This window comes from Xylocopa sonorina, chromosome 7 (assembly GCF_050948175.1).
Source record: "Xylocopa sonorina isolate GNS202 chromosome 7, iyXylSono1_principal, whole genome shotgun sequence".
In the NCBI taxonomy this organism is placed as follows: Eukaryota; Metazoa; Arthropoda; class Insecta; order Hymenoptera; family Apidae; genus Xylocopa; species Xylocopa sonorina.
This window is the reverse complement of record NC_135199.1, coordinates 7434132-7454604: the sequence shown is the minus strand read 5'-3', so window position 1 is coordinate 7454604 and position 20473 is coordinate 7434132. Positions and strand designations below refer to the sequence as shown.

At 46.8% G+C, this 20473-nt stretch overlaps 5 protein-coding genes across 8 annotated transcripts; all 5 read left to right on the top strand.

Annotated features, from left to right (window-relative positions):
• The first annotated feature begins 847 nt into the window (after window positions 1-847).
• Window positions 848-18829, top strand: Gc (gamma-glutamyl carboxylase). Of its 3 annotated transcripts, XM_076898411.1 has the most exons (12): window positions 1401-1647; window positions 1726-2047; window positions 2238-2423; window positions 2534-2697; window positions 2786-3150; window positions 3235-3435; window positions 3516-3751; window positions 3825-3945; window positions 17768-17795; window positions 17879-18022; window positions 18093-18344; window positions 18707-18829. In XM_076898411.1, the coding sequence occupies exons 1-12, from the start codon at window positions 1416-1418 to the stop codon at window positions 18739-18741; spliced, it is 2286 nt and encodes a 761-aa protein (XP_076754526.1). In that variant the 5' UTR covers window positions 1401-1415; the 3' UTR covers window positions 18742-18829. The 3 variants fall into 3 exon arrangements, with proteins under 3 accessions (XP_076754527.1, XP_076754526.1, XP_076754528.1); XM_076898412.1 differs by lacking the exons at window positions 17768-17795; window positions 17879-18022; window positions 18093-18344; window positions 18707-18829 and adding exons at window positions 848-1056; window positions 4350-4621 and having other exon boundaries at window positions 1398-1647; window positions 3825-4139; XM_076898413.1 differs by lacking the exons at window positions 1401-1647; window positions 1726-2047; window positions 2238-2423; ... (3 more) ...; window positions 3516-3751; window positions 3825-3945 and adding an exon at window positions 17505-17631.
• On the top strand, window positions 5324-9313 carry LOC143425534 (organic cation transporter protein). Of its 2 annotated transcripts, XM_076898422.1 has the most exons (8): window positions 5324-5840; window positions 5975-6156; window positions 6257-6496; window positions 6932-7190; window positions 7247-7415; window positions 7540-7850; window positions 7967-8250; window positions 8476-9313. In XM_076898422.1, the coding sequence occupies exons 1-8, from the start codon at window positions 5825-5827 to the stop codon at window positions 8734-8736; spliced, it is 1722 nt and encodes a 573-aa protein (XP_076754537.1). In that variant the 5' UTR covers window positions 5324-5824; the 3' UTR covers window positions 8737-9313. The 2 variants fall into 2 exon arrangements, with proteins under 2 accessions (XP_076754537.1, XP_076754538.1); XM_076898423.1 differs by lacking the exon at window positions 5324-5840 and having other exon boundaries at window positions 6022-6156; window positions 6247-6496.
• On the top strand, window positions 9516-10246 carry Obp12 (odorant binding protein 12). The gene is made up of 5 exons (XM_076898159.1): window positions 9516-9557; window positions 9636-9729; window positions 9793-9908; window positions 9985-10102; window positions 10170-10246. Exons 1-5 carry the CDS (start codon window positions 9516-9518, stop codon window positions 10244-10246), a joined length of 447 nt encoding a protein of 148 aa, XP_076754274.1.
• On the top strand, window positions 10563-13157 carry LOC143425414 (uncharacterized). Its single transcript, XM_076898158.1, has 3 exons — window positions 10563-10624; window positions 10728-11040; window positions 11135-13157. The coding sequence occupies exons 1-3, from the start codon at window positions 10563-10565 to the stop codon at window positions 12944-12946; spliced, it is 2187 nt and encodes a 728-aa protein (XP_076754273.1). The 3' UTR covers window positions 12947-13157.
• On the top strand, window positions 14678-15994 carry Tpnciiib (troponin C type IIIb). Its single transcript, XM_076898454.1, has 4 exons — window positions 14678-14711; window positions 14834-14977; window positions 15056-15310; window positions 15411-15994. The coding sequence occupies exons 2-4, from the start codon at window positions 14842-14844 to the stop codon at window positions 15434-15436; spliced, it is 417 nt and encodes a 138-aa protein (XP_076754569.1). The 5' UTR covers window positions 14678-14711; window positions 14834-14841; the 3' UTR covers window positions 15437-15994.
• Window positions 18830-20473: the final 1644 nt, after the last annotated feature.

The following is a 20473-nucleotide window of genomic DNA, read 5'->3' as shown; positions in this document are numbered from 1 at the left end:
AAGTAAGGATCCTGCGTATAATGGTGGGTCGCCTGAGGACCTAATTTCCTTTAACCCTTCCCGTATCAATCTCGATGATTAAGATGGCTCGTTATTCACGAATTAAATGAATTATAAGAAATCTCATCTTCGTTTCATCAATACCTTCGCTTTGTTCGCAAAATCGGTGGAAAAGTAATGTTAATTATTGGTTAAAAATATTTATATCGCGCATATTCGATAACGAGGGAAGGATATTTAAAGCGAAGCATAGTCGAACGTAATCTAACGTGGTGTTTTCTAGTATCACTCGTGCATTGAGAGCATTTGTTATTCCTTCAGACATTGTTATATAATTATACATTGTATTGGTAATAACCGAGATAAGTGGACGTCGATAATGTATTTTTAAACAGAATCGCGCGACGTATAACTGGCGAAAGCCAGTTTCGATTATTATTATAAAATATTCCAATCTTTTCAAACTCGCCAGCGTAAGTTTCTCGAAAACTATTACGAATTCACTTAATCACTCAAATCTAAACAAAACTGAACGCCTGTCCACAAGATCCCATACTCTAATATCTACCTCTAAATACATTTCTCATATCAAACTTTCACGTACCACGCTAACGAACCAATGATATGTAACGAACAAAAATTACGCGGATCTTGCAATGTAAAAAGAATTTAAATTTTGCAAAGATATTCTCCAGCATAATACTGCAACTTCAAGGATGCATCCGCGTGTATCGCAGAGAGTACAGTCTAGTAAATTTCCCATTGGCAGCATACTCAGTGGACAGACGACATTTTTTGAGTATCGACCGATAGTGTGCATCGATGAACCTGAGCGCAGTGCACAAGAATGCCCGATAATATATTATTATTGCGCGGGCGCGGGTCAATAATCGAGCACGTTGCCTGGCGACGGTGCTCCTGCTCTCTCTCAGCCACCGGAATTTCTTCTTCTGGGGCTAGTCCTGGAAGCTGGGAGCCGCGCAGAAGTCGAGCAACCTTCGATACATCGGCATCGGACCGGTTCCATCCACTCTGGCTTCGGCTGGCCGCCTCTAGGTGAGCTCGATCCCGTCTGTACACGCTCGTTTCATTCCTCGCGCCATTTCGCGGCACATTCACTTTCGTTCGGCCTCGCGTCGCGCGTAGTTCCTGCTTTTTTGCCCCCCTGGATCGCCAGCACCGAGTAAATATTTCAATTACGTTCGTCGCGTTCGAATCTTTTTCATCGATGAACGCCTGGGAATCCGGAAACTCGCCGATTTTTCGCCACGTTTCCACGTCGTGCTCGCGCGTTCGCGTTTCTCGCGTCTCCGATTATTACGAGTATCTCGCAGTGAAAGGGAAAATGATTTAGGTGCTCGAGGGACGCATCCTCATCTGGTTTCTCTCGTTTTCAGTTCGATGCCTCACCAGCTATGTGGAGGAAAAGTAGACAGCTGGCCAGCTCCCGATGTTCTACTTCAGAGACTAAAAATGGACACGATAAACACGATAAAGAGAGACATTTCGCCCCGTGTTCGGCCAAGAGCAGCTTCGAGACGCTGTGCGGATTCAGCCTGAACGATGTCTCGTCTCTCGAGAAATTCACCACGCTCCTGTATCGACCCACCGATCCAGCCAGTTTGGGTGTTGTCCGAGCGGTTTTTGGTAAGCGTCTCTCAAGCACAGAACAACGAATCAGGTAAAACATTCAATTGCTGCGCGACTTTAAAGAATAATGTCCAGGATTGTGCATGGTACTGGACGTCGTCGAGGAACGAGGACTGTCAGACGTGGACATGAAATGGGGCGATCCTATGGAATGCCATTTCCCGTTGATCCACGGGATGAAAGCTCCCACGTTACCCTGGATGATACTCGTCTACACCGTAATGTGGATGGGCGCTTTTGGGATCATGCTTGGCTGGCGGTTCAAACTAGCCTGCGGCTGTTTCGTAGTCCCATATTGGTACATCTTCCTGCTGGATAAGAGCTACTGGAACAATCACACGTACCTCTACGGGATCGTCGCCACTCTGCTCTGGGGTACGGAGGCTAACAAGTACTTGTGAGTTTTGAAGGGAATCTGAATAGAAAAACTGGCACGTGAAAGAAGCTGGTTTACAAGTCTTTTTAAATTCTCGAGGAGATTCGTACTTCGTAGACGGTTGATATTAACATTTGTTTGACTTGGTTAGATCCTCGGAGTTAGAGTTAATTCTATGGAATGAAACGTTCGACGAATTGTCCTGTTGCAGTGCATTGGACGCTGTCAAGTCGAAAGACACCGTGAGAAACACCGCGCCGTTGTGGAACTATTCCATTCTAAGGTTCCAGTTTTTCGCGCTGTACTTTATAGCAGGACTGAAGAAATCGAGCGCGGAATGGCTGTCAGGCTACGCCATGACGAATTTGTCAAGGCACTGGGTGTTCAGCCCGTTCAAGTAGGTGCAATTTAAAGCGAACGCCACGTGTCGAGTCAGATTGTACCGTTATCGAAAGTGTACAATTATACTTTTTCGAACGATCAATAAAAACATCGCGTCAATTCCAGATTATTCTTGACCACCGAGCAGACTGACTTTTTCATAGTTCACTGGTCTGGGTTTATCTTTGACCTTACGGTCGGATTTTGCATGCTGCTCGATAAGACCCGCATCCCTGCGATGATCTCTTGCACGGCTTTTCACTTAATGAACTCGAGATTGTTCAGCATCGGTGAGTAATCGTATTCCTAATCGATACAACGTGCAACGAACGAGCGATCGTACGAGTATCGTGTATTAATTTCAGTGTTTATCTCCAGGAATGTTTCCATACGTGTGCCTTGCGACAATGCCGCTCTTTTGCAGCCCAGACTGGCCGCGAAAGCTCGTATCGTTCCTTAAACGCAACTGTGCCGTTCCATTTGTTGTAAATAATCAGAATGTAAAAGACCACGACGATACTTCGACAACTCTGTTGGGAGATTCTTGCGAACAAGTGGATAATAAAGTGAACAATGGTATCCAGGAAAATGTAACGTCGACGAAGCCAGCAATTACTCCGAGATGCAGTGAAATCGGTAAAAGATTGACGAAAACGACTGGAAAGCAAAATTTCGTGGTCTCTCTGCTATTATTTCACGTGTTCTTGCAATTATTCTTACCATACTCGCACTTTATCACGAAGGTACGCTAACAATTATCTTCTAACTACATTAATTACAGATACCAATCTTCTGCTCGTGTGCTAATGTATTTATACTACTTTAAGGGTTACAATAACTGGGTACCAGGTATGTACGGATACTCCTGGGACATGATGGTCCACGTTTGGGACACCATACTCGTGGTAATCAAAGTCCACGACAACGTGAGCAACGAGGATCGTTACCTGGATCCCAAAGCGTGGGTGCAATCGAATCGATGGGAGAAACACGGCGACATGGTCAGGCAATACGCCCTCTGTTTGAAGGTACGCATCGTCACGTCGCCTTACACTCAAGAAAGAAGTAATTTACCTGAACTCTATACGGAACAATGAAACGTTTACAGGATAATTTGATTGAACAAGAGAATCAAGTACTCGAGAATCTGCGACGCGACAGAAAGTCAGGGTGGTCGAGGCTGTCGTCGAACCTGAGCATCTACATCGACGTGTGGTGCTCGCTCAATGGAAGATTCCAACAACGAATGTTCAACCCAAACGTCGACTTGCTGACAGTGGACTGGCACCCGTTTAAGCCAATTTCGTTTCTGATGCCTCTCCTCTCGCAATATAATTCGTACAGGTGCAAACGAGTTCTACGAGTGAACGAATCTCGTGCATCGCGTGCATCGATTCTCACTTCGTTCGTTCCTTAGGCACAAACTGGAGGAAATCCAACGAGACGTTTACACCTGGTCGAACGACACCGACGTCCTCTTCGTCGCGGACTTTCCAGGCATGCATTTGGACAATTACATCAGTAAGAACTTCACCAACGTCACGTTGACGGTTCTCGAGGGCGAGGTGGCTTACAACGACGAGGAACAAGGACACGATACGATCGTCTCGAAGGGATCGTCGATTCCGATAGGGACAGGGCGATTTCACAAAGTGAAGACGACGAGTGCTTATCCTGCCTGCTACATGTACACGTACAACAGTCAGAGGAAGGAACAATTAGAAACAGACGGGTATTTGATGATTCTGTGGTCTTTGCAACATCGTAGACATCGCTGCCTCGATCGCTGGATGTATAAATAAATATTTGCTTGTTCTTCGAGCAGCTTAAGCTATCGTAGCTTAGCTATCGTGCAACTAACTGAACAATCTTGCAATAGGATTTTACGATAGAGATTAAGTTACTTGAGTGAGAGGAATATTCCAAATTCGTTATTTTGCAGGTTGGAGGATGCCGAGGAGTCAAGAGAAGCCCCTTCGATCTCAATGGAAATTAGATACAAGATGGACGCCTGGCTGAGAGCCTTGAATCACATAGCAAACGCGTTTTTTTACTTAGTCTACGACGTTCCTATGATACGAAGAGTACAAATCAGTACATAATAGAACGTAGAATCCCGCTAGTGCCATACGATCAGCGTGTTTTCTAACGAATTGTTAATCTGTATAGAGATAGACAGGGTAAAAGTGTGATATCGTGTGATAAATTAGTCAGTCGTTGGTTGTCTTTATGCAATCACAAAATTCCCTCTAATCAATCCTTCTGTTTGCTCTTCGAGATTCAGCAGACGAAAACACCTACGTTAATCCCCATAACAAGCTTCTTCGCCTGATAAATTCGAAATTAATGCATCCGGCGATATCTAATAAACCATCCAGTAACGTAGCCATCGTTTCGCGTCGCCATGGACCTCGTTCTCAACCCCAGTCAAGAAAAAAAAAAAAGAAACATTTTTGTCGTCGTAGAACGAGGAACGTGCTGCCACCTGCTTTCTTTCAAACGCTATTTTTGCCACGCTTTAGCGACCGCGGTTGTTGCAGACACAATTTTCTAACGGTTCATCGAACTGGCTGCGTCGTGAAAAACTCAGGTGTGTCTTTAATTCCGCGAACGCACAGTCGCACGTTTAATAAGTAAATCCGTGGATATTGAACGCGAACGTACCGGTGCATATCGATTAAATTGTTCTTGTAATTGTTGCTGATAACACTCGAATCAGTCGTAAACAAGCTTCCAGTTTAACCGGGCCGAGTGTGGAAATCTGTTGGATTTAGATAAAGCTTCGGTGCCACGTGTAATTCTCTTGTGCAAATGCGAGGGGTAAAATGTATTTTGAATGCAGCGATCAGCACGAACCGTGAGATTGCACGAAGTGCAATTTGCATTAAATACCCTTCACTGAAAAAGTAAGTGGATAATGGCTGTTGAAGCGAAGGCTGTGAAGTCGTCGAGGTGCATGGTCAGTGTGTTAGGTGTAGACTCGTGTCGAGTACATCAGGTGGACCATTTGGAAATCGAGGTTATCGTTATCATGCGACGTACATCAGAATCGACGCGCGTAACATCGCCACCTGAGAAGACACTTGCTTATCTAAACGTTGAGTGACGTGGCGATGGAAACGGCGGCCTGTCGTCAGTTGCTCGTACGCGATAGCACGGAGACTTTCGATGCAATAAACATTGTAAAAATGTAGCGAAATTATGTTGACGGTATTAAATTAATTACTATATTGGTGAACGATAAAAGCGAGTGATCAAGCAGTTACTCCAAGTGTTAAGATCAGTTTGCCCAACACGATGATAGTAATTTTTCTATGATAGCGACAATGAAAAAGTATTAATGAATGGGATACAAATATATAGACGATTCCTATCGACGTTAAAATTAAGAGATGACACGGAACAGTCAATTTTGGAATGGATGTAATAACTGGTTAGTAATTTCTTCTTCTCCTATGCTTCTTTTGCTTACAGAAGCAATTCTGATGCTGCAAAGTGTTTGTTGCCAAGGTAATTATATTACAAATAATTATGAACAAAGCATTTTTACTATCATCGCATTTTCAGAAAGAAACATGTCCAATGATCAAAGTATCGATATGGTAAAGGCGAAAGCCACGGATCCTCTTCTGGAGGCACTTGACATGCTCGGTCGTGGGTCCAATTTTTTATGGATCATATTCATTTTTACACTCACACCGACGATATTCAACGGGATGCACTCCATGTCTTATATATTCATCGCTGAAGTAAGATTAGAAGACGTATTATCCACAACTATCGCTTTCACATTGAACAGCTGATCCACGTTTGCATGTACGATTATAAATGACAATTAGTGTTCCTCAGGTCCCCACCCATTGGTGTGCAGTACCAAGCTTAACCGCCGCGAATTGGACAGACGAAGAAATAAGAAATATATCTTCGTCCAGCGAGTGCACGATGTACGATTACGATTATGACAATTTCGCGCGTATTGGATTCGAGAAAACTTTAGAGTACACACTTTCGAACCCTCTACCTCGATCGATCCCCTGCGAAGTAAGAAACTTCGCAAGTGACATCGACGGAACGTCCTTCGTACAAGACGTGAGTCTCATATTTTCCTATTTATCGGGTCACGTGTTTGTAACAATGTCATCCAACGCATCGCGCTTTCCGAAAACTACCCCTATCCTGCCATCGTCCAACCCTTATCCTGTAAGGTACTGGCAGTGACATCTGTTGCATAAAACTCGTGATCAAATCCTCAGTGCTGTCGTAAGTCACTCGACATTGATTTTCGAAAATCTTTCGCTCATACTTTTGCGAAACAAAATTGGAACTCTTATTAATTTCACAATTAACTTGTTACCTAGTGTACAGAAAGCAAATGTAAAAAGTATATAAACTGCGAATCCAGATGAAGCACTACTATGGTAAAGCAATTCCCTATACGAGATTGATCAACCAGTTTACCAGTTGATACCGCGACAATTGTTGATCGAGAGTGTTATTGATTATTTCTATCGATAATGGTTACAGTGGGACTTGGTCTGCGACAAGAGCGCGGACCGTTCGAGCACCCATATGGCTCTATCCCTTGGGAAATTAATGGGCAGCGCGTTTTTTGGAATCTTCGCGGACAAATACGGTCGAAAAATCAGCTACGTCATTGGTATAATACTATTAATCATTTCTGGGCCAGCAGGTGCGATTGTGCCTTGGTACTGGGGTTTTATGGCCTCGAGGCTGATCAATGGCGTCAGTCACGCCGCGATACAGTACTCAGCTTTCACGACGCGTAAGTTGTACCTTCAACCGACTATATTCGAGCTTAGCAATATTTCGATCGTACAGTTACAGAAGTGGCGAACGAGAAGCACAGACAGTGGATGGGGATCGCCTACAACACCGGGTATGCTACAGGAATAGTAATCGTGCCGGGTGTAGCGTATTTGTTGCACGATTGGAGGCACATTCAATTAGCGATATCTTTACCCGCTCTGCTGTTGCTAATACACTTGTGGTAAGCCCGCATTCCTCGTTATCTGCAATTACTATAAAAACTCATCGCGCTCGAATTGAAGGTTTAACCGTACGATTAACCGCGCGAGATATCGAACTGACGCGTTGCTCGCAAACTCTCGCAGGTTTATGCCAGAATCCCCGCGATGGCTGATAGCGCATAATCGTCGCAAGGAAGCAAAAATGTTGATCGATAAGGCGAGCAAGAGGAACTCCACCGCGACGTTGGCGTCAGCCATGCAAAATCACGAGTTCAAACATTCGGATGACGTGATTCTCACCCCTAAAACATCTACCAGAGAAGCATCCACCAGAGAGCAGCTACGTAAAAATATCAGAGGTTTTCGTCTGCTGGTCAGCAACGGGGAATTGCGAAAGCGAATCCTTATCACGAATTTCACGTGGATGACTGCGTCTCTGACATACTATGCACTGGGTAGTCCAATACTTCCGTTTACCCACGCGAACGATTTAGAGATCGCCCCCGAGAACTCCAATCGTACATTTTATCAAACGAATCATTGCTCACTAATGACCATTCTATCTTTTCAGCGTTAAATGTGAACAATTTCTCGGCGAATCGATATATTTACGTGTTAGTGATGGGTCTGACCGAGATACCAGCGTACCTGATACCAACGCCAATTCTGATGCTGATGGGACGTCGACTGGGAAGCACGGTTTTATACGTGATCGCTGCGCTGTGTCTGCTCTTTATTCTAGCAATCCCAACCGCGGACAGCAACGCGATTATGGTCGTATCCCTGATCGGGCGGTTTAGCGCGTCGGCTGCTTACGGCATCGTTATTCTGTACAGCTCGGAGCTTTTCCCCACGGTAAGCACAGTCTGTTACTCGCTTTTACTTCTGGCTACGCCTAGGAGAATGTTTAATCCTTTCTACGGGCTAATTAGAAGAAATCATGGCTTTTATCCGTATGGAAAGTCCCGCGTTACCGGTCCCGCCGGATTACGCTTCGTTAGCTCTAATTGAGAGATACCACTGTTCCGTGACACGCGGTAATCCAATTAAACCCCGCAGCTGACTTCTTTTGCGCGACAGGTCTGCAGGAATTCCGCGGTTGGCACGAATTCCGCGATGTCCCATGTCGGAAGCGTGGCCGCGCCTTACGTCGCTGATTTATTAGGGGCTGCTGTCTGGTGGGGGCCCACCACGCTCTGCGGCTGCCTGGCGTTAATGGCGGGCCTGTTGTGCGCGATACTGCCGGAAACGCGCGGCAGACCGCTGGCGAACACTGTCGACGAGGAAGTCAAGGAGGAACGGGACAATGTGTCGTTTTACAACTGTTGCAAGTGTCGATGAGGCGATTGTTCGGTTCCGCAGGGCCCACGTTCCCACGTTCAGTCCGTCGAAACTGTCGTCTACGTCGATTTTATGTGACCAATCGATGTTACGCTTATTATGCGTATTTATGGTACTTCGAAGTGTACGAAGAGCATAATTGCCTGCCCGTTTTATGAGGATAAGTAAACGGTTGTTCGAATCAATTTCGAGGCAATACGCGCAAGATTTACTAGAAGCCAGAGACAAGTCTGTGGAAGCGTTTGCTTGGTTTTTTGTGTCTACCGTGATTTGAATTGCGAACGGATCGATCGCTCAGTCGGTCCGCGAAAGTATGTCGACGAGTTGGGTGCAATAAACGAAAAGAGATAAAAGTTCCTGCTGATTTATAGCGCTGGGCCCCATCAGAGTCCTTTCATTTTCCTTGGTCTCCTTCTTTCGCGAATTCTGTTTGATCTATGGACAGAGACTAGGAGATCATGTTCAGCCGGACGGAATTATTCCCAGTGAATAATTCTCTCAGTGGTGTTATTGCCCGTTACGTAACCCGCGACTGGCTATTGTAATTACCCGTTGCATGTGCGCGCGTCCAGAAAAAGCATCAACAACGTGCAATTTCGTAATCAGAATGTAATTATCTCCTTCGATACGAATCTGACACGGGTGTTGTCAATTTTCTTGCGCTACGCGCTGTCAAACTGGAGGCCACACAAGTACCTAAAACAGAAGGTATAAAGGTTTGCGCGGAGAGAAACTCGTTACGAGATAGTCGCACTTCGAGGGAACTTTAGGCTACAACCATGAAGAATGTGCCGTTTCTTGTTAGCTGTGTCTTTTGTTACGTAAGCACGGATATATCTCGCTCGCGAACGTACGACACACTCGTTAGTTTAAACTATGTATCGCAATGTCGACTCTAGGTAATTTTTCATCGGAACTTGATCGAATCACGCGCGAGAGTGGCTGTCTCAGAAGACGTCGCGGTGTGTATGGATCGCTCGAACGTTACAATTGGTAAGCGACTGGCGTGTTAATAATTATTCTGTTGTGATGATAAAGTCACGTGTGAAATTGTAGCGGAATTGACTAGACTTCGTCGTTCATCAGAGAAAAGAATCGAGTTAATAAACGAAGACGGAGAGTTCAGGAGATACGGATGCTTCTTAGCTTGTACCTTGCAGTCGCGTGCCGCGGTAAGACGACTTTATGTATCGTATACAGAGATAGAGTCGAGGTGAGCGAACACTTCGATTTCAACGTTTCATTCAGATGACAGGCTCCGACCTCGACGCTCAAAGGATAACGGACAGCATCGACCAAACGTACGGCAACGATTTCGACGCGAATATGTTCGTTCGTAAAATAGTCGAGACATGCGCGGACTCCAGTAAGTGCATTTCCTCCGCTATGACATTTGCCTGCTGAATAAATTAAAAGTAACGTTGGTATTCCAGTCGCAACAATAGATGACGAATGCAATGTCGCTCTGGCCTTCAAAATATGCACCTTGAGAGCTATGCGTAATATCTAAATCTGTGTACTATAGATACTGTATTCGTAACTACGACTTGTTACAATAAAAGAATGCGATAACAGCGAGCACGGATGTATCGTGACTAGTTGGAATTATTATACATCGTGACGCGTTCCAAATGACGCAAAACATTCAGCCCAAAAATCCCTCTGTTCAAATTCGGTTAACAGTACGGGCGATAACATCAATCGATCGGTAACGTGGATACGATCGCCGCGCGTTGCACCGCAATTAGATTAAGTTTCCGTATCCGCCAGATCGCCAGTCGCGACCGTCGTTTCTGCGCGAAGTATCGACAAGACGTGCACAGAATATGTTCGTAAGAAAGTTACGCATCTCGAGTGCCTTGCTTCCCGATCCTCAGGAGCTAAACAGGTATTGAATATTCATCCGCGTTTTCGTCGCTGAACGAAAACGTGTCCTCTTCAACCGAGTCGCAGGCTCGTTTGACATTAAGAATATCCGATAACGAACGCAGTTTTGCATGGCGAAAAGTTCTAGCGATCGCCTCGGTGCTCGGACTCCTCGCGTTCTCACTGTGGATACGATACGCGTTATGGGGTGTGTTGAAGGACCAAACGACGGAGGACTCGGGACTCGCGGGAGATTTAAAGGACGACATCGATGAAGAATCGTCCCGATTTCAACGAATCACCAACGATTCGATCGAACAGGCAGCGACGCCGACTTACTGCAGGATCACACCTTGCAATGCTGTGAGCTGTTCGTCCATCCCAAGGAACATCGACCCTGGAACGGTGGCGTCGAAGTTCATCGAGAGCGACTTCAAGGTACTGGAGATGTGACAAGATAAACTCTGCCTAATAATTACGCGCGCATTAAGTCTCGACAGCTGGCCATTACATTAAGCGATGTTTCGTGCAGTTTCAGTGCGAGAACTTTCAATCTGTGGCACTGTCATTCGACAGTTGCGTGTTCCCGGGGAACACGCTGCGGAAGGATTGGCTGCGCACCAGCGTGTCGATTGAAGAGCTGACGTTCAGCAGCTGTAGCCTCCGCGAAATAGAGGATGACGCGTTCCTCTCGTCCATTTACGACCAGACGCGAAAAGTCACGATGATCAACAATAATCTGGCCGCCCTGCGCGCATCGATGTTCCGTCACCTGAACAAATTGCAGGGCCTCGTCATCCAGCGGAACTTGATCAAGTCTGCCGAATTCAACTTGCTCGAACCGTTGGCGAGCTCCCTGACCAGTTTGGAACTGGACGAGGCCATCGACGATCGAGAGGTACTTCGAAATATAACGGGTACACCGGACGGTTTGTGGAATCTTCAAATGTTATCGTTACGAGGGAACTCCATACCTGTGATCGACGCTCAGTTGTTCACTGGAGTGTCAGCGGTGAAGTCGCTCTACCTGGACAACTCGAAGGTGAAGACGGTGTCGGACGACGTCCTGAAGCCGATGATCTCGTCGATAGTGCAGATGATGCTGAACGACAACAACATCGCTTCGTTGCCAGAAGGTCTGGCAAATTCCCTGCTGAACGCCGTTGATTACCACGCTAACTTCAAACTGGGCATACACAACAACCCCTGGCGATGCGAGTGCGATCTGAAATGGATGCAGGACTTAATTCGCTCCCATCTATCTATGCTCGTCCAAATCCCAACTTGCAAAACGCCTCAGATAAACGCTGGGATGTCGTTCACTACAGCAGAATTCTGTTATCCGACAAGTTCCACCGTAACTGTGACAACCCCTCGACATACGAAGCCTGACTCGACCGAGCCCGACAAAACCACCACCCCAATGCCAACCACCATCAAGGAGACCGTCGAAGTAACCTGCACATCCGCTTACGATCGCCTGAGCACCGTTGGCTCGCGGAAATTATTATCCGCCGATACTCTACCGTTCCAATCGCGGTTCCCCAACTTCTCCATCTCCAATGTCCACGACGAGAGTCTACTCGTACAGCTACCCGACATGGACGACGGAGTGACGTTGTTCTGGTTCAGCAACGACGACACGAATCGCTCGTTGAGCTGTGTAAAAAACGTGAACAGCTCTTATCTGGTGCGGAATATCGATCCTGACACCACGTATACTATCTGTTTGCTCAACGATAACGAAGGTACCGCGTCCCCGTTGAACTGTCTGGCTGCGACCACCAATCCCACCTACGGAGCCAGGACCTGGTTGACCAACTCGGACAAGAGTTTGGTGTTCATTGCTTGCGCTCTGTCGGTTATTCTGCTGCTGATCGTAGGCGGTGTGCTCTCGTTTCTGACGGTCATGAGACACCCGAAGTTGCTGCGCGGTAACAAACGGGTGATGGTGGTGAAGCACAGGAACGTGGACGCGATCGTGCTGCCCAGAGGCGTCGACATGAACGACGAGAAGCAGGGACGAGAGAACGAGGCTCCTTACGAGAGCAAGTCGCAGACGGACGGGTACGTGGTTCCTCTGCCTCCTGCGCGGAAGTCGCTCACGCCAATGTCCAGGAGGTCTGAGATGAGCCTGCACAGCGACGAGCACAGTTACGTGTCGGAGATCGAGCCGACGGAGTCGCAGTTGGACTCGTGGCGACTGCTGAGGATGAAGAGCGACCTGGAGAAGGAGAAATCGGTCGCGCCGCCATTACCACCGCATCCCTCTGACGCGATACCCTCCCTGTCTCTCGCGGTGGACACCAAGGATGAACTCGACTACCAAATGTTCACCGTTTAATTTCATCCCGCGACACTCGACACTCGTTACGTCACTGGCTGCCCCGCGATACCCGAGTAACGCCTTTGAAGTCGTTTACAAGACAGGCTACACGTTTTGCAACGGGAAAACAAATAATTCTGGTTTCCCAGCGCGGCGAGCGGTATTTCATTTGGCTGACGGCCCAGAGATACGTGTGTCAATGTCAATTTCAATGATCAAGTGTACCCAGCGTACCCGCGCGCAACGAGAGAGAAAGTCTTGGGAATAAATCCATTTTGCCGTACGAAACGCGTTGTCCTCGTTCTTCCGCCTACTCTTCTTCCCCCCCTCGTTATCGTTCCGCGCATCGTCGCGTGGTTCGAACCGTGTTCTCGCACCGCGATTATTATCATTGGCCGGACCCCATCACCATCGTTTATTTCTGACGATTAGGTCAGTAGTTCGACGCAACGCGTCGAAGCTCTATCCGATTGGCCAAGAGGGCCGGCACAGACCCCGCGTCTGGTTCTGAGAAGCGGCTGCCAGCTGAGCTTTTTTATCCGCTCGAGGGGCTAGCAATCCACTGCAATCCTCTAAAAGGACGCAATGCCAATATCAAACCGCTGTACTGTTGCGGACCGGCTGCAATCGGTATAACCGTTTGCGTGCTCGGCCACCGTGCGCGGCATGGAAATGCCCGGCTATACGCAGCGGCGCGTCACCGCGGCCATCCACAGCCACTGCCAATCGCAGTTCCGGATTTGCGTGAGCTTGACATTGCCAAATGATGTAACCCCCGTCGTAACACGCGCTCTCTTTCCCCCTTTTGCGGCAAACCGGCTTCCTGACACAACGATGAATCACCAACGAGTACCGACCGCGCCATTGTTTTTGCTCCCTGGTCATCGCAAGGATCTGCTCGACCACGATTGATACCGTCGCCGTGCGACTGACATCGGCTATGCTCGTTCTGTATTAATGGGATTACTTTCGTTTACGTACGCTGTCCGTAAAAAATATATAAACATCGATGCGATGGTAGTTCTTTCTTTTTGTACAGCGTTTGGAACGAAAGAGACGACGTTGCGATAGAGACGTTGGGCAATGCGAGGCATTCCTCTCGAAAATCAGAGCGAAAGCTAAATGGGAGGATGGCAGAGCGTTCGTATCATTGTCAACGAAATGTAAACAATTATATAGTGTGGAAAATCGATTGATTTAGACCGCGACGTAGCCCGTCCGTTGCGTCAATAGACTATACGGTCCACGGAGCGTGTACCATGAAAGGGTCCCGATTAAGAATCTTTTTATAGTGCCTTCGGGTCGACTGATGATTGGCGATTAAGTATCGACGCTAATAAGAATGCGTGATTGCGTTCGTGCGGCTCTACTAATTAGTTTACTACGGCTCAGTGTGACATTTCCATCGGTACAGTGAGTCGTTCAGAGGCGATTGCTCTTACGGGACCTGTTAATTACTTCTGTGATACCTGTGATTAGTACGGGCTAGTACACTTTCGTTAATATATCAAGTCGACGGCAAACAATGGTAATTATCAGGGAGGCCATTAAACGTGATGTATTACCGGATACATTAAATTATGCAGCGCCGTTCAATAACGTTTTACTATGTAAAGGAACGTTGATTTTCTTGCCGCGATACCGGAAAGTTTGACCGATCCTTTGTTTAATCAGCTAATAAAGTCGATCATTAACTATTAGCGATATTTCAATGGAAGTGGACCAACTGATTTTACTCTTTTCTTTCAGGACGATATTCAACTCAGCAAGGATCAAATTGCCCGTGAGTGTTACATTCCTCCATCTGAATCCTCTCTTCCATTACCTCCGTATTCGTATAGAAAAATCGATAGATCCTCAGAGTCGCGAGATGAACAAGAATTTGTATAAAACGTCTCGTTACAGAGCTGAGAATGGGATTCGACGCGTTCGACCCGGACAAGAAAGGGAACATAAAAACGGACACGATCGGTACCATTCTGGGCATGATGGGCATGAAAATTCCCTCCGATCAATTGTTGTCCACCATCGCTGAATACGATCCGTTCAGTAAGTTCGCAAATTCCGATCCATAAAACAAGATTAAGCGATCGACCCAGCAGTTGCCTAGCGTTCGTCGTCTTTCAGATTCCGGGGAGCTCAATTTCCAAGAGTTCTGCAGCTTGGCCTCGCAGTTCATGGAGGAGGACACGGACACGGAGGCGATGCAGCAGGAGCTGCGCGAGGCGTTCCGTTTGTACGACAGGGAAGGGAACGGTTACATCACCACCGACGTGTTCAGAGACATTCTTCACGAGCTGGACGACGCGTTGTCCCCTGAGGAGCTGGACATGATCATCGACGAGGTGGACGCGGACGGCTCAGGCACGGTCGACTTCGAGGGTACGTAGCTGCGCGACGATGATCGAGGCGAATGGATCGTGTTACAATCGGCGTGCGTGCGTGCGCGGATTTATCGAACGCTGCTCGATTCACGTTGCAGAATTCATGGAGGTCATGACAGGCTAAATTATCACCTTGGCACGAGGCGGACGTCCCTCGTGAACGCATACGACGCAACGACGATGCCCGCCAGCCCTACCACGCGTGGAAGCTACGATTCACCGAGAGATCTATGCACTGTTGGCAAAGTATGAAGTTAAAAGGTTCGCAGGTGATGCCCGTTAAGATGGCGAATATAGCTGGGAAAGTATTTCTGCCGTGTCCGCCGGTTTCGGACTCACAATCGGCTAAAATGTATTTCTATCTATGACGGAATTAAACGGCAGCCGCCACGGGTCTCATAGCCGGGGCATGGTTTCGAGGAACAGGCTTATATCGATCGATATAAATCCGCGTTCCTATTCCGCCGTTATTAGCCATTAGATGAAATTGGCTCGGATCCGGTGATTAAGGGAAGATTGGTAGACCGTGAGAGAGGTTCAACGATACGTAGGAATAGACTCGTATACACGTCATACTTTGCTCGCAGCCCGTAGGATCGAACCATCATACTCATAAGCGATTATAATTGTAAATCTGTACATATAAGGATGATATAAAAGTACAAAAAAATAGCAAATACAATTTGTGTCAAGTTACCCGTGCTCCCAGATCGATGCCACGCGGGGCTCGATCGCTCGCGATCGATGCCGTCGCTATTCAGATCGCTTGCGTAATACTTTCTATAAATAAACAGTGCCATTTGAAGAGAGCAATAAAGAAATAGGCAACACGGCGTGGATAAACCGCTTTCATCAGCCTCTTCAATTGAATCGCCTCAACCGCCTCCCGTTAAATCATTATCGACTCCTTTTACGAATCTCTGATACGCGCCACGTTTCCTTGCTATTATTATCGTTATTATTATTATTATTATTATTGGAAAATTGCGGTGTTCAATTGAATATCGTAACGGTAAAAGCGTGTTGTAAGGAACGCCTATATCTATCGGTATAATAACACGTGCGCCCTCGAGCTACGACAAATATAGTCCACGCGACCGTGATTGTTCGCAGGGGGGAAGCCAGGAATTCTCTTAGTGAAGTTAACAATACGTTCTCGGGAATCGAAACGAGTAATATGCCAGAATCGGCGCTAATACGTTACCCGGTGCCGGACATTATGAGCGTATAATTAGCTGCCTAAGAATACGGCACATGCCATTTATTACGCCGGATTGTTTCGGGAGACGAGCACGGATGTGTCCGGCCGTGAGCCAAGTTCGTCGCCTATTGTCGCGCCGTTTTTCCTCGCCGTATCGATCGAGGATCGCGCTTTCGATCGCCGCGAAAGCGACTCAGAGAGAAAGAGAGAGAGAGAGAGAGAGAGAGAGAGAGAGAGAGAGCCTTGCGAAACTTCGATTTTAAGAAAACAGCGAGGAAATCAGCCCTCAGGGTGGCACGCAGCTATTTGGCTCACGATCGCGCGATCAAGATAAACGCACCGCGGATATCACTGCTACAATGATGTAATGCCGCGGCGATTAAGTTGTAAATTAACGAGTTGCATCGCTCGCCGCATTAAGTTGCAAATAAATGAACGTGTAAACGCCGCGGAAAGGTATCGCGATAACGCGATGAGAATTATTATTATATGTCTAATTACATAAAAAAGTGAAATGCTGCGCCGTATTATATTCGGCTAATGATCAGCCGTCACGAGCGATGAGTAAATAGTAAGAGAAATTTGAGTCCTGAAATTGTTCGAACTCGTGGTTAGGTAACGGTTACGTCCCTCTTACGGATTTGGAGAAATTGAAATATTTAAAAATATAATTTTTTTTCCTATATTTCCCTCGAGTGCGTGTACACACAAGCGTTCGAACGTTTGGATTTATGTAATTCGAGCGAATCGATCTCTTCCTGTACGATTTTTGCTACGACGCACCGCGGTTTCGAGGGGAATGTCGCCTCGACGGACGCGACGGGACCGTCCGGGGTCAGGAAGAAAATTGAGTACGTTGCCACGAAATTCGCACAATGGAAGCCACTGTTCCGTGAACAGAGAGAAAGAGAGTGGGGCGTGTCCTTGGTAAATTTGAAAACCGCTGCAGTTCCTACCTAGATATTACCCGGTCAATCACGTGCCAGAAGATCATCCTAATGTCCACATAAAACAGAAGTCGAGAGCCAGAATCTGGTGCATACCCGCATAGACAGTCGACGCTGTCGTGTTGTTAACACCAAATCCTAACTCGTGCGTCTACTTGTCACTTCATCATGGTGCGTTCACGAATACACAGTGATTCAGTGCGAATGCGAACATATTTTTACATTTTTTTTTACCATCGCGAATGGACAACTCTATCGAGTAACTTAATAAAACCAGTTCTAATAAATTTACGTTTCATGATTTCAGGATGATCTTACCAAGGACCAAATCAGCCGTAAGTAATTTCACACGAACGTATCCACGCTCACGAAGATCGAACACCCAACAATTCTCTACCATCCATAAAATTCATTGTAGTTCTGAAAAAAGCCTTCGACGCCTTCGACCACGACAAAAAGGGTAGCATAGGTACCGACATGGTGGGCACGATATTGACCATGTTGGGTTACGAGCTCAGCGAGAAGACGCTCAAGGAAATCATCACGGAGGTGGACGAGGATGGTAAGCAGACCCATAGAAGACTCGCGGGGGTCGTCCAACGAAACGATTCGACCGTTTCTATCCATCGCAGGATCCGGGCAACTGGAGTTCGAGGAGTTCTGCATCCTGGCCGCCAGATTCCTAGTGGAGGAGGACTCAGAGGCGATGCAGCAGGAGTTACGCGAGGCATTCCGATTGTACGACAAGGAGGGGAACGGGTACATAACCACCGCGGTGTTCCGTGACATCCTCCACGAGTTGGACGACAAACTGACGCCGCAGGAGTTGGACATGATGATCGAGGAGATCGACGCTGACGGCTCAGGGACGCTCGACTTCGATGGTAGGCGATCGATCTGATTATTCGGGCACGGGCGGTGCACGCCAAGAACAACTAACCCAGGAAACCGTGTTGCACGTCGGAAATTGCAGGCAACGTGAACGGCTCGACGTTGTTTGCCAAGAATCCATCAAGCCTGGTTAATTAATTAACGCTTGTCGTGCACCAGGTTCGAGTATTTTCACTCGAGGCGTAGAAACGAAACGGGTTCGGTTTTCTGTTTTAAACGGGCGATCAGGCCCGTTGAAATATCACCGCCGCGCCCGAGTAATAACTCTCCGTGTATGTGCCATGGGCTTTCCACCCGTGTTTCGACACGCGCGCTTTGACGCGCGTATTCATTACCACGAATTCTCCCGTTTCAGAGTTTATGGAAGTCATGACTGGCGGTGACGAGTAGATTGCACGGTGGTTAATTAGAACGGACGGCGGTTACGATTAAGCGCGACAACGATTGACAGACAGAAGGTTTCACATCGGACAGGAAGTGCACGGAGTTCGACTGGTCCGCGAGCAACGCTGAGAACGTTTCCACGGTCGAATCAGCGGTGTCTTCCAACCCTTTGCCACGCGATCCATGGTACAAAAGAAAGAATAATGTTCGATAAAGATTCCAAAATGAAAACAAAGACTTTCTGATTAGAATAAATTAAGTGAACGATAGGTGATAATTAAATATGATAATCGAGCAAAATATCTTGGTGTAACTCGATGAGATTCAATGAGAATGTGCAGTCGCCATCTTATTTGGAGTCTTCATTTGGCGCCTGATCGACTGCAATCAAGAATACGCTCGAGGTATGCTATGAAAAACGTTAAGGGGCTGCGCATAACTGCGATCGTATCTGAGAAAGTATCGGAGATCGTAGAATAATTGCGAATAACTAAGGAAAAAGCTTCGACATCGTAAAATTCTTTCGTTCAATTTCAATGCATACCTCGTTCGAAAGCTATGACTTGTCAACGATTGGAGCGCTACATGGACATGTGTATCAAGATAATAAAATGACCTTTTTGTACCAGTTACGATACTTTTAATTGCGTTCTCCTCCGTTCGCGAATGCTAACTTTGTATCCTTTCATCGAAACGACCGACACTTTGTAATATTCACGAGATTCATATCAGCGCTTGGGAACGTTGTCGATAATTATAAATTCACCGATCGCGACAATTAAGAAAACGCAAATACCAACATTCTTGGCAGCCGGTTATTTCGATCGCGTCTACAAACGCGGATCGAATGTTCTCTTACGAAAAGTGCACCTGTATGTAAATTCGATAGATACTTGTTCTTGTTCACGTCGGTCCATTCTTTTTTCCCCTCGCAAATTCGTGCACATTTGCGCGACACTACCCGCGTGATTTTATGCCGATCATTGCGTTGCGTTTGTTGCGGACTGCGACGTTGGTAATTGCCGGAAACCCGTTGAAATTTTCTTTATTCCGCTATTTCCGTCGCGCATTAAATGTACGATATAATTTTGCAAGCCTCCCACGTGGAGGTAACAATTTTAGTGGATCAAAGATCTCTGCAGTTCAGTAAGATATTGTGTAATTGGTAGAGCAGGCTGACGCGCCGTAAATTAGGGGCGATCTTCTTCAACCTCGCGCGATTTGTCACCGACAAACTTTATCACAAAGTTAATGTTCTGTGCATCCGATACACCGGCCAAATTTCTAAATATCACGAGCCCGCTAAGTGGATCGTTTCAGCACGAACCGCTTAACTGATGCAACGAACAAATAGTACTAATAACGAATCCAAGATATAACTACACGTATTACCACTTTTGCACGTTCGAACCTTTCATCTGAAATTGATTTCGATGCATTCCAACTTATCAACCTAACGGTCCAAATCTGTGCACCTGAAATATATCGCTGAAATAAACCGCGATCAATACCATCGAAATGGACTAACCGAATCTCTGGCTCCACTCTCTACAAATTTATCACCACTTTCTAACAATTACCGCGCGCAAAATAATACGATTAACCGCGATTTCGCTGATTCTCTATCAATGCCGGATCACCGTGGAGCTCCGCGGCGGTGTTTGGAGGTTTAACGTGGAATTTCCTGTCGGAGATTGAAAGGGGCAATCACGAGCAGCTGTCGGTGAACGGGAGTCGA

What these genes read in the sequence shown, in the direction of transcription:
- Gc (XM_076898411.1), top strand. Translation starts at nt 1,416, where the DNA reads ATGTGGAGGAAAAGTAGACAGCTGGCCAGCTCCCGATGTTCTACTTCA. An exon ending in TGGGTGTTCAGCCCGTTCAA is followed by an intron (nt 2,424 to 2,533) that starts GTAGGTGCAATT and finishes CGTCAATTCCAG; the next exon opens with ATTATTCTTGACCACCGAGC. An exon ending in ACTCGCACTTTATCACGAAG is followed by an intron (nt 3,151 to 3,234) that starts GTACGCTAACAA and finishes TACTACTTTAAG; the next exon opens with GGTTACAATAACTGGGTACC.
- LOC143425534 (XM_076898422.1), top strand. An exon ending in CTTATATATTCATCGCTGAA is followed by an intron (nt 6,157 to 6,256) that starts GTAAGATTAGAA and finishes AGTGTTCCTCAG; the next exon opens with GTCCCCACCCATTGGTGTGC. An exon ending in GAACGTCCTTCGTACAAGAC is followed by an intron (nt 6,497 to 6,931) that starts GTGAGTCTCATA and finishes TAATGGTTACAG; the next exon opens with TGGGACTTGGTCTGCGACAA.
- Obp12 (XM_076898159.1), top strand. Translation starts at nt 9,516, where the DNA reads ATGAAGAATGTGCCGTTTCTTGTTAGCTGTGTCTTTTGTTAC. An exon ending in CCTTGCAGTCGCGTGCCGCG is followed by an intron (nt 9,909 to 9,984) that starts GTAAGACGACTT and finishes CGTTTCATTCAG; the next exon opens with ATGACAGGCTCCGACCTCGA. An exon ending in CGAGACATGCGCGGACTCCA is followed by an intron (nt 10,103 to 10,169) that starts GTAAGTGCATTT and finishes TTGGTATTCCAG; the next exon opens with TCGCAACAATAGATGACGAA.
- LOC143425414 (XM_076898158.1), top strand. Translation starts at nt 10,563, where the DNA reads ATGTTCGTAAGAAAGTTACGCATCTCGAGTGCCTTGCTTCCCGATCCT. An exon ending in GATCCTCAGGAGCTAAACAG is followed by an intron (nt 10,625 to 10,727) that starts GTATTGAATATT and finishes TAACGAACGCAG; the next exon opens with TTTTGCATGGCGAAAAGTTC. An exon ending in TCATCGAGAGCGACTTCAAG is followed by an intron (nt 11,041 to 11,134) that starts GTACTGGAGATG and finishes TGTTTCGTGCAG; the next exon opens with TTTCAGTGCGAGAACTTTCA.
- Tpnciiib (XM_076898454.1), top strand. Translation starts at nt 14,842, where the DNA reads ATGGGATTCGACGCGTTCGACCCGGACAAGAAAGGGAACATAAAAACG. An exon ending in CGCTGAATACGATCCGTTCA is followed by an intron (nt 14,978 to 15,055) that starts GTAAGTTCGCAA and finishes GTCGTCTTTCAG; the next exon opens with ATTCCGGGGAGCTCAATTTC. An exon ending in AGGCACGGTCGACTTCGAGG is followed by an intron (nt 15,311 to 15,410) that starts GTACGTAGCTGC and finishes TTCACGTTGCAG; the next exon opens with AATTCATGGAGGTCATGACA.